Genomic DNA, 12230 nt, shown 5'->3' with positions numbered 1-12230 from the left:
AATTGAATACAAGGTTTGGCTTGATGAAAAGGTCTGTCTCTCTCCCTCTATCTGAGCTGTGCTCCACAATTCGTGCAGATGTACCCTGCTGACTGTGCACATATCGCACCTCTCCGTTCATCCGTCTTCTGTAATGAGGGAGGAAGGACTCAGATCATTAGCCATTAGGGAGGAATGGCTGCTTCTGAAGTGGCTGGTATTTTAGTTAGGTGGCTTTTGGAGGGCCTAATGTTGACATTAATCTTCAGTGCCACTTGCGAGGGTACGGCAGTGACCTTAATGGGGTCCCCCCCCCCCCCCCCCCCCCAAAAGATAAGGCACCCCATCATAAGATCACTCCCCAGATCTTTCACACACTTTCCCTAGATGTGATTGCAAACATTTCTTGTACATCTGTGTTTTCCAACCGTTTTGTCTATATGTACTCAACAGCCCCATCAGGAAGGCTCAAGTACTTCACTGACACCAAACCAGTAATGTGTTCCTTTATTTTGCACAATATATCTATTGTTTTATCATTTAAAACCTAACATACAAATTTTTTGTCAAATGTTTTTCTCAGAAAATGTTTTGCGCCATCTTTATTTAAAAATAAATTCCACTCAGTTTATGTTGTTATAAATGCTAAGAGATTCACAGTTTTATTTTTTGTCCAAATGTATGTTAATATGATATACGATAGGCTATATATGATATAATATAATATATATAATATATATATTTTTTTTTTAATATACATTTTTTATTAAAAAAATATTAATACTTTTTATTCAAAAATGATTTAAAAAAATATATAATAATTATTGTGTGTTTATATATATATATCTTTGCACTTTGCACTTTGAACCTGCTCAAGTCTCCCCGACGTACACCTAGCCCTAGAGTACAAATTAAACGCTGGCGTGTTTATTTACTCGTGCTAATAGAACTTGTTCCTTAACATGCCAATGGCAGGTGCATTAATTTGCCCCGCTAGTTTTCTAGCATTGCAGCTTAGTTTATCTCCACACCCTTGAGATCTATTTACCACTGCTGGAGTAAAAGATTAATAAAGTGTCAGTGATGGCGCTCGGCTTCAAGAAGTTTTTGTTTTATACACTTCTCTCCCCTCCCACCCCAAATTCTTTTTTAGGTCCTCCCTTCGGTTTCTCCAAGAGCAATACCTCTCTCCCAAGTCATTATAATGTAGTGGGGTGGCTGGAGCCACAATCGATTACGCTGTCTAGTCTCATTTAGTTTACAAGAGTTCCAAGTTCCAGAGAGCTTACCGAGAGGCTACTTTTCTCCCTGCCCGTCTTCTTTTTGATTAAGCGGATGTGTAAATAAGGCCGCAAACTCCCATCGATGCATGCCAATCTATTTATTGACTCCTAAGGATCATTCTCTCCACTCCCCATGGGTGTCTTCAGGCCGAAAGAATTGAGCTCCTCCCAGCACATGTGAGCGCCGGAGACAGCCAACTGTCTGCCGGGAGAAAAAATGAAACTCATTGACAGATGTTCTTGTGGTGCTTTCTGCTCTCATTATTAATAGATGAGAAAAGGGCCCCATTTATCAGAGTGGAGAGAAATTAATTGACACTGGCTTTGATTTTATTGCTGTAACTTGTTGTCTGGATGCATCACAATTGTTTTTCCTTTTTCGCTTCCAGGGCAAAGTGTTTGATAGCACAGGCACCCCCAGAAAAAGCTTTTTTCGTGCATTCTCTCCCAGACACGAACAAAGAGACATATGCTTGCCGACTCACACACGCAGACATAAGATACCTTATGTAGCGGATTGTTGCCCTGTCACTTCCCCATTGTGGCAGCATCCCCACCCGCTACAGACCGAGGTGCTGATGTCACTGGCCTGGTCTTTATGCCTCAGAATCAGCAAACAGTGTTTAAAGCAGCTTAGCATTTATTACAGGGTGAGGTGCAGAAAGCATGATGTGCAACTGTGTCATTTTGTGTCAAGTATCCTCTCTTTCCTGTGAGGGACCTAAATGTAGCTGAAACTGATTTTATTTTTTTATATATATATTTTTATTTATTGGTAACATTGTCAGTGGTCAGATGGCACTGAAAAGAATCCACTTGAGCCTGTTTTTCAGCCTCAGTGATGATTGATTTTTATTAATCTGTATAATGACCAGTAACATTTATATTGTGGCCATTCTAATTATATTAAATTGAATGAGATGTAGTATTACATGTTTTTAAAGGAAAACATTTCTGGTTTGGTGTCGACTGTGGGCTACCTAAGACTAAAACTAAACCAATACAGGGTTCCCATGATCACGAAAGACCTGGAAAAATCAGGAAGTTATTGACATTTATAAAACCTTAAATTCATGGATATTTCTGTAGTGAATATAAAAGTTTCTCAGCTCTAAAATATTATTTTCCGCCTGGAGATTACACGCGCAAATAGCAAAAACTCCAATCAATTTAACTGGAAATTTAACTGGTAAACATTTTTTGGGGAATAAAATCTGGAAATTATACAGAACGGAATGGAATTTGCATCCGTGTAAGTGGAACAGTTCAATACAGTGCAAATTAAGGTTTTGAGGTTCCAAACTTTTGTAGCACACAGGACTTTTTGTCAAGCATTCCTTGCTTGTTTTAGCATTCCCCCTCCTGAGCTCATCTTGTGGTCATATATTATTCAGCATCTGATCTCGCATACCATTGTATGAATCACAGATTCATGTGATCCTCCATCCGCGCCATTTTGCGTGCGCGCGCTTGCGAGCGTGTCCATGCATTCATGAGATGTTCCATAGGCATGCCATTTCCCCCCGCCGTTTAATATGCAACACACAATCTATTTACCATCTCTGGTCTCTGGAAAGGATACGAGGTGGCCGTAATAATATCTGATTCGGTTGTGTACCTCTTCCCTTTAAATACATCGAACTGCTCCAGGCACCCTCAGCTTTTTAAGCAAAGGTCAGAGGAAGGCTCATTGATTTAGCATTTTAATTTTATTTGTGCTGGGCTCCGAGGGGGACTGGCATTCAGCGTGGCGTGGCTCTTTGTTTTGTAAGAGGCTGTGAATGTCTGGGTGTCTGTTGAGACCCAGCCTGCTTCGCTCTGGCTAATAAGTGTGAGATGGCAGCCAGACGCCTCCGTAATAGCCACTAACACTTATTATCCTCCCCGAGATTGGAAATCCATGTGTTGTCATTGAGGGATCTCAAGACAAGTTAAGCGAAAAAAAAAAAAAAAAGCGTTTTTTTTCCCCCTCAAGCGTACCGCTTCAAAACAGATGTGCGTGTCGTGTTGTAGGAGCGTTGCGTTGGTGTAGGTGGGCTGTAAGGCAGAAGTGGTTTCCAATGTAAGGAAATGGCCTGTTCAGAGTGGTTAAGTCACTAACTGAGCGAGATAATGCCTCGGGGTGTTTGAGGCGGAAAAATGCGACGTCTCCTCCGCCAGAGCCGAGGCAGCTGTTGTTTTGCATTGTTCCCGTCCTCTCCTTCGCTTGACTTTGCAGGGGATGTGGAGAAGGGCCCACGATATTGGCACTCTTTCATTAAGAGATCCTGTTAGCGGTGCTGGTCTTGTCATTAGGAGCACTGAGGGTTTTTGATTTGCTGCCATTTCCAATGCCCGGTCGAGAGCTCACCCTGCCGATAGCGCCCTGAACTCTGACAAAGACAGCCTGAGGGATCGTTACCTGATCTTTCCTGCTATACTTGATGCATTTAGAGATTGTGTTTGGCAGTTTTGGTTCTTTGCTAATCTAAAAACTCTGAAAAGTCACAAAGTTTCACAAAAATGTGTTCATTCAGCCCTCGTCTAGTGATCCCAATGCTCCAAATAGTAATTAAACATCTAAAATTATCTTTATTTGTATCTTTGTTTGAGAGGTGTACCTTCCTAAATCTTTCCTTTATTTTAATAATCCATGAAAAATTGCCTTTTTTTGATAGCCACTTAGCACAAGTTTGGTATCGTTGTTAAGCGCAGCATTCCAACTTTGTGAATATTCATAGTGAATTCTTGACAGCATGAGTCTGACTCAAACTCATGCTGATGTAAACAAAATGATCTTACTCGTGCTGACTGACAGAGCCGAAGCGTGCGCACAAAGACGCCTCAGACGGCGCGCAGTCCCGATATACACACACACACACAGAATTACAGTATTTCAAAAATATGGAGTATGAGGAGTGTTCACGCACTTGAGGAGTATTCACGCAAACATTATCTGTTATGTCTTAAGTGAACGTTTGGTTAATTGTTGGGGAAAAATATATGATGTGTAACATTATATTAGATCCATGGATTACAGTAGGTCTTAATATATTGGCTGTCTGTCTCGTTAATGTAAATCAAACAATTGTGGTATCATGGAAAAAACAGTTGAATATATATTTTTTCTATAGGTATGGGTTTTGACTTGATTTGTGCCAAATTTGGTGTTATTACCATGGATTTTAAGGTATGGATGCTTGGTGATTTTGTTTTGAAACCTTCAGAAAACTTTTAACTCGACTTTTCTCAAAATTGACTTTCGAACAGGTGTAGCTCAGTCATTTTTTGTCTGATAACTCATTTTTGGAAATTTGCTCATTGTGACTCATTTTGCCAGCACGGGTCACATATTGAGAAGATCAGAGATGGTTCTAACTCTTTCATCTGTTGTAATTTATGTGATATAATTTTAAATATATAATATGAATTTTAATATATTCAAATTCCAATGAACCCCATTTCATTTCAGTTAAAATAATTAAGAAATGGGATTTTTTTTATTTTTTATGTTTTTGCTAAGTTCCATAACCTTCCATAACCTGTGGGTCCAGTAGAAATAAATGGTGAACGTAGTGTTACAACTGCAGACGTTCTGCAGACATTATATACCAAATCATATAAAAAAGAAACCTGCTGATTCAGATGGAACCAGTCCTGTCATTTAACATTAACCTGCTATTATAACTAGATTTTTCCTGTAAGTTCCTTTAAATATATTCCTAGTCTCACCTCTATGTATTTGTACACTTTTGGGCAGTGTGAATTATGGGATTGATTGTAGATCTGTCAATTGGCAAGGGAATGTCAGTTTCAGATGCTTCCTGCTGGGGTGCAGGTACTGTAACCCCCCGCCCCCTCCCCTCCGCAGCCGACGGCCTCCCCGAACCACCCAATGCGTGCCAGCTCCCTCCCGGCTGCTGAGAAATTGCTCCTGACAGCTGATTTGTTGGTTGTCAGAACTGGTCGCTGTGCGGCTGATAAGGGCGCAGAGGCCCGAGATGGAAAACTAACTGCCTCTCATGATTTCAAAGGCAGCCCCATCAGCCTGGGGCCTGCAGACACATGTAAATGTCTCTGGGCTGAAATCACCAGGGATGTTTCTTCCATGTGCATTGGTGCTCTTTAAAGAGTTAGTCTGTGCTTTGCATGCAGCGTCTGGCCACGAAAGAAAGCACTGCAAATGTCACATCTATCTATCTATCTATCTATCTATCTATCTATCTATCTATCTATCTATCTATCTATCTATCTATCTATCTATCTATCTATCTATCTATCTATCTATCTATCTATCTATCTATCTATCTATCTATCTATCTATCTATCATCTCTTCGTTCGTTCATTCGTTCATCTACCGTATCTATTTTTCTGTCTTATGCAGTTCTACATCGTGTTTGTTAACAATTCAAATTAATTTATGAATGCCACACAAACAGCAACATCTTTTTTGATTGGCTGATGTTGTGGGCCTGCTTGGCAGTATTTAATGACATGAATTAAGTCAAATTAAGTGAAGAAAAAAATAACTTTTTTACACTACAGCCACCTACATTTATTCACCCCCCTAGATCCTTGCTAGGAAAGGTGGAGCAAACTAGACAGGGCAACGGAGCAATGGGAGGACCTGGTCCAGCCTGCATCGAATCATCAGGTCTGATCAGTCACAGGAAGCTCTAATAGGCTTGTACAGGAAGCCATTGCGAGAGAAGAGGTCACTGGGTAATTGGCTGTGAATCTTGTTCCAGCATCCTCCCATGGGGCGGCTGCTTCTATAACTCACTTCCTGTCAATGATGTCAACCCTCGAGGCCGCCTAAGCCCGGGCTGAAGGGTCGATGAGGGGGTACTGGCCGTCATCCAACTTTGAAGAATATGACAATGCGGCAATGACCGTAGATCACCCCTACAGCCTGTACATACAATAATTGCCCTTAATTACCTCATGCCCCAATACAAAGCCCTCATGCGGCTGTAGTGTAGCTAATATTCCATCAGTCAGCACAGCTACGGCGTTCTGTCGATTTTAAACGGCACGCAGTCCACCTCTGTGCTTACCCCAGCAGGGCGAGGAGTGGATTCTACTGTCATAGAGTCAGGGAGCAGATAATTCAGCTGGTGTTTTCTTCCCCAAACAAAACAAACTGTACGTATAATAACCGAGAGGTCACGCGGCGCTGGACCAGAGGCCACCGGCTTGTTTATCCCATGCCCTCTTATCATCCCTCCCGCCTCTTCATCTGCTCTTATCACGGCCAGTGTTGAGAGGGGCTCCACGGCTTCCTGTTTTGGGTTTGCTGTCAACGCCTTTGACCTGTTGACCCCGGGACTTATCTCTCACTTTCTTAAAAGCCAAACGCCTTGTCTAAAAGCAGCAGGGCAAGTGCTCTATCTTGGCTCTTCTTGTTGCTGTTACTTGAAGGCTTGTAGAGCACAGCACACTTAAGTGTGAGAGTGTGTTTGTGTGAAGAGGCGTAGCCCCCACAACTTCGAAATATTTGTCGTAATTATTATGACATTTACGATATTATTTTCTATAGATATTCTTTTCTCCCTAACAACATTTTTTTTTTTTGTTATGAAGAAAGAAAGTCTCTGCCATCTGGTTGCAATTTTCATATCCCAAGCTATTCAAAATGACATAAAGAATGTGATTCATACATAGAATGACTTTCATACACATTCTGAGCATCTCTTAATTTCTGTATTAAATGTTGATCAGGTCGAGTTTGAGACTCTATCTCAATGGGTTTGAGCATTTTTGTGTTGTTGTTGTTGTTGTTGGTGTTAATCACAGGATGTTCCCCATTCCTTATGGATTGTGTGGCTCTGTTGTGCTTTGTGAGGTGAAAATGGATCCTCAGTAGATGCACTCACTTAGGAATGAGGAGAAATAGTGTGTCACGTATTGAAAAACTCGCAAAGAAACATCAAATATTTGGTAATGGAATTCACATGCCGGCTGGCTCTACAAATCCCATTAAAACAGCTTTGAGCTTCCTCCATCTCTGAGGAGCAGACTCAGAGCTATTTTAATAGTGCCCAGGACTTCATCATTTTAACAGCAAAAGAGTTCCTGCTCTGTACTAGATACATAATTTGCATGGCATTAGGACCAGATAAAACGAAGATTGCTGCACGATTCAATGGCTCATTTATGCCTGCTCCATACGATAATAGCAATCAACAGATATTTGTTGCTTTTTTCCTGTTCATTTAACTGCTTCTGTGTTGGTTCACTTCAATCATGAGCTGTTTTTTTTCCCCCTCCTTCCTTTCTTCCCCTGTTTTCTCTCTTCCCCTTCTCCCATCCTCTCCTTCTTCACAGGATTCGGCTTTGTTACTTTCGAGAACGAGGATGTGGTGGAAAAGGTCTGCGAGATTCATTTTCACGAAATCAATAATAAAATGGTGAGTTGGTTTCACCTCTTTGCAATTTTTCAATTCGGGGGCCAGGATTAATATTTGATCCTGGAAGCAGAATGGGTGCTTATAATGGGCAGCGTACAGTAAGGGTGACAGGGCTGCTGGGTGCGTGCGCACATGGGTGGGGGGGTGTCATCCCTATCCCCGACCAGCCTGCTTTCAAGGGGATGAGAAGTCACTGGGGTGCACCAGCCACAAACCATGAAATTGTGTCTTGGATCCCTGTCTGCCAGGCTGGGAGTAAAGGCCTGTCTCTTTCCCACCGTCACAATTCCCTCAGCCAGGGAAGACTGGGAAAGGATCTGGCAGTCACTCTGGGGGCTTGTTAAAAGTGTGTGGTGCAAAAGATTGAAAGAAGATTTAAAAATCAAAGCCTGGGTGCTTCTTCCATGTTGGCACCTGATGCCCTGTCCCATGATTTTCTGTTTGCTGCTACGGTTCGTATTAGATTTCCCCGTGTCTTGCCAAGCTTTTGAGAATGAAAGACAGCAGAGGGACACGGTTCCTGACCTTGAGGCATCTGCAGGCGAGCCACAGATCCAGCTTGCAGTGCTCGCGACGAATCACCAAATGAGGACAAACCTCAGTGTCATTCTACAAGACAGCCAGTTAGCAGGATTTTTAATGAAGGTCAGCGCTGTCAGTAAAGTTCAATTACTTAAACTTACAAATCACAGAGAACCATGAGCCTCTTGGAGTTTTCCATGAGATCGAGCTGAGGACTGATTTGTGGCATTGATGACCAGTGTTGGGGAGTTAACCAGCTAAATTGAACTACATTGATTCTTTAGCATGACAGTAGCTCAGCATGTTTTTTCATTCAGATGATTCATATGAAATTAACTGGTTCACTGATTCAGGTTCCTACACAGAAGTCACTGCATTTTTGATATTTCATTTATTCAATATTGATTCTCGAAAACCATTTGATTATGATTTATTTAGGTACATTTCAGTTGTGTTTTCCTTTTGCTTTTCTTGAAAGAAGGTATAGTGTTCAAAAATGATTAATTTAAAGAACAGACTTGTAAGACTCATTTGTTTTGGGGAACCAGGCTACACTGGTTATGTTTTGTTTTTAAATAGGGTGTTAATTGTACATGTTGATGCTCAAGTTTATTGGTGTGCCCCTGTTTGAGATTGTATTGCAAAATAGCTTGTCTACTGTTTAAAATGAGTTTAATTAGTTTCAAAGTAGCTTCTCAAACCCTTTTGATGACATAATGTATCCCAGTATTTTATTCTAAACATGACAACACAGTGTGACCAGCCTCTCCCCTGTCTCTTCATTGATTTTTATGTGATATTGCATCAAATGTTCTCATTATTCAACAAGCATCTAGAGAAAGCCTGAATTTCTTTTCTTTTTTTAACACGTTTCCCCCAGCGTCTCATAGCAGGAACCTCGCTGTTGATCGACTGGCTGGCTTAAATTGGGCCATTGGAGAATTACTTGCATAGCTAATATCAGTCACGAAGGTTTAAGAAAAAGATAAATGTGGCGAAGGGAAAACATTTACTTAAAATGACAGCTTTGTCATGGTCTCTCAGTTCAGATCATTTCTCAGATGATATGCTGGGAACGAAAGGCTTAAAAAACAAAACAAGAAAAAGGTCAAGGCGTGTTGGGCAGAAACGCATCCTTCCTTTTGCTCTTCTTACTGATTTCAATTGCCATCATCAAGTTGCTTTTGCCAACAAGATCAAAGTGGTCTCTGAAGCCTCGTCTGCTAGCAGGCCTGTGTGCATATTTGACTTGCTAATTCGACCATGGTAATATTGTTATTATCATGAATATTTTGTACAGCGGCCGTAATGATCTCCCTCTGCTTGTGGAAATGCCAGCTTTGTACGTCGACTGCCTGCTTGGTGAGCCGCCATCTTCATAGGCACCATCTGTGACCCTCGACCCCAGGCTGTGGAGCAGAGAACAAGCCAGGCTCAGTAGCTGTTTATAGAGAGGCTCTGTTGACCCAGTAAGGCCACTCTCGAGCTGCCAGGGCCCTGGATATCCATAAATGACCCTAAATGGTTCCAGGATCTGGAAAGCTGGACCGGTGAACGTCTCTACAGACTCCAGGCTTCCTGATCAGCTCATTTGATATCTGGCCTGGAAATACAGCCAGGCATTAAACATTCAGAAGACATTTCCTTGATCCACAGGCTTGGAGACAGTAACGCTGCATCCAGCAGGCAGGTTAGATCCCATGGATGGATGTAGATTACCTTGAAGTGAACTCTCTTTAGAGATGAATTTGAATAGTAAGTCCAATTTAGAGGTAAATCATTTAGGGAGCAAACACATATTATGTCTTTATTATTTTATTAATGAAAACACTTAAACGATAGCACAGCACGACTAGTTCCAGATTGCATAGACATGGAAGGGGGTCACTATTAATAGACCGACCCTAATGGTTGTTTTGACTATTTTCCTTCCCTTTCGAATTCGAACAGCACTTTCAGAGCCATAATATCCTGTTACGTCTGTGTGGGAGCTTTCTTTTTTTTTTTTTTTTTTTTAAGTTCCATGCCAAACATTCTGTATTTTATCAGGCATTCCAGGGACTTTTATCTCCCCCAGTGCTGTCTGTCATGAGGAATACTGTGTGAAATGGATAAGTGGTTGAAATCACCTGGACTGATATAGAGCATAGTTTCATGAAAATAGTTTCCACCGCAGTTAGAGGATTTTATGCGTCATTCCTTTTATGTTGCACCTTTTCAACTTCAAACATCACTGAATTGTTATATTATGATAAAAAATTATTAATATGAATTTGTTAAATGCATATTTTTATAGATGGAAATCATATATTTTATTCATTCATACTAAATTGTTTATTGTTATATGCATTTGTGTAATTTTTTATATAATTATTTTATATTAGAATTTTTTTTGGCATGAAAAATTGTTATACTGTTATTCAAATTAATCTGATTTCTATCTGTATGAAATGTGAGTTCATATTATATACATATTATCCTATCAACAGGATATTATTTATAACAGGTAACAAGATATTATTTATTTTGATATTTATATTTTTTTTTTATAATATCTTTATATACAGTATATTACTGGTCAAAAGTATATATACATATAATTTAATTATTCTAAACTTTTGACATATATATATATATAGAGAGAGAGAGAAATATACAGTGCCCTCCACAATTAATGGCACCCCTGGTAAATATGATCAAAACTGGCTGTAAAAAATAAATCTGCATTGTTTATCCTTTTGATCTTTCATTCAAAAAATGTGCAAAATTCTAACCTTTCATTTAAGTAAAAGAATTGAATGTGGGGGGGAAATCACATTATGAAATAAATGTTTTTCTCCAAAACACGTTGGCCACAATTATTGGCACCCTTTTATTAAATACTTTTTGCAATCTCCTTTTGACAAGATACCAGCTCTGAGTCTTCTCCTATAATGCCTGATGAGTTTGGAGAACACCTGACAAGAGATCAGAGACCATTCCTCCATACAGAATCTCTCCAGATCCTTCAGATTCCCAGATCCATGTTTGTGCTTCTTCTCTTCAGTTCAGCCCACTCATCAGGTCAGGGGACTGGGACGGTCATGGCAGAAGCTTCATTTTGTGCTCCGCAACAAATTTTTGTGTTGATTTTGATGTTTGTTTTGGACCGTTGTCCTGATGGAAAATCCAACCACGGCCCATTATAAGATTTCTAGCAGAAGGCGTCAGGTTTTGATTTTTTATCTGTTGATATTTGATAGAATCCACAATGCCATGTATCTGAACAAGAAGTCCAGGACCTCCAGCAGAAAAATATGCCCACAACATTAAAGATCCAATGGTATATTAAATTGTACACATGGGGTACTTTTTATCCTTGTGTGCACCAAACCCATCTAGCGTGCAAAAAGCTCTTTTTTTAGTCTCATCTGACCACAGAATCCGGTCCAGTCGTGTCTGACAATTAAATTTGCTGGAGTTTGTTTTTGGATGAGCGAGGAGGATTTTTCTTGAAACCCTCCCAAACAACATGTGGGGATGTAGGGTTTTTTTTAGTTTTTTTTTTTTTTTGGCTTTCTGACCCCAAGACTCAACTAATCTCTGCAATTCTCCATCTGTGATCCTTGAAGAGTCTTTGGCCACTCAAACTTTCATCCTCTCCGTGCATTAAGACAATATAGACACACGTCCTCTTCCTGGCAGATTCGTAACATCTTTAGTTGATTGGAACTTCTTAATTATTGCCCTGATGGTCAAAATGGGGATTTTCAATTCTTTAGCTATTTTCTTACAGCCACTTTCTATTTTGTGATGCTCAACAATCTTTTGATGCACATCAGAACTGTATTCTGTGGTTTTACTCATTGTGATGGATTATTAAGAAGATTTGGCCTTTGTGTTTCCTCATATTTAAACTCCTGTGAAACAAGAAGTCATAGCTGGACAATTTCATGTTCCTAGTCACCCTGGTGTGCTAAAAAAGGTAAATATTAATGGGAATAAACTTCAGAGATATTTTACTCGTAAAAAATTCTAGGGGTGCCAATAATTGTGGCCAACGTGTTTTGGAGAAAA

General features: G+C 40.2%; 1 protein-coding gene across 23 annotated transcripts in view; it reads left to right on the top strand.

The window, feature by feature from the left end:
* msi2b (musashi RNA-binding protein 2b) overlaps positions 1–12230 on the top strand; it is a 268592-nt gene that overhangs the window by 188701 nt on the left and 67661 nt on the right. For all 23 annotated transcript variants that reach the window (XR_013822713.1, XR_013822714.1, XR_013822715.1 and 20 more), the window contains exon 8: positions 7570–7652. Coding sequence is in view for 18 of the 23 variants with exons in the window: in XM_079885752.1 (XP_079741878.1) it covers positions 7570–7652 (83 nt within the window). In the remaining 5 variants the exon portion in view is untranslated. The remainder of the gene's footprint in view (positions 1–7569; positions 7653–12230) is intronic.

The sequence above is a fragment of the Squalius cephalus genome, assembly GCF_949319135.1.
Source record: "Squalius cephalus genome assembly, chromosome: 11".
Lineage (NCBI taxonomy): Eukaryota > Metazoa > Chordata > Actinopteri > Cypriniformes > Leuciscidae > Squalius > Squalius cephalus.
This window is presented reverse-complemented; position numbering and strand designations above follow the sequence as displayed.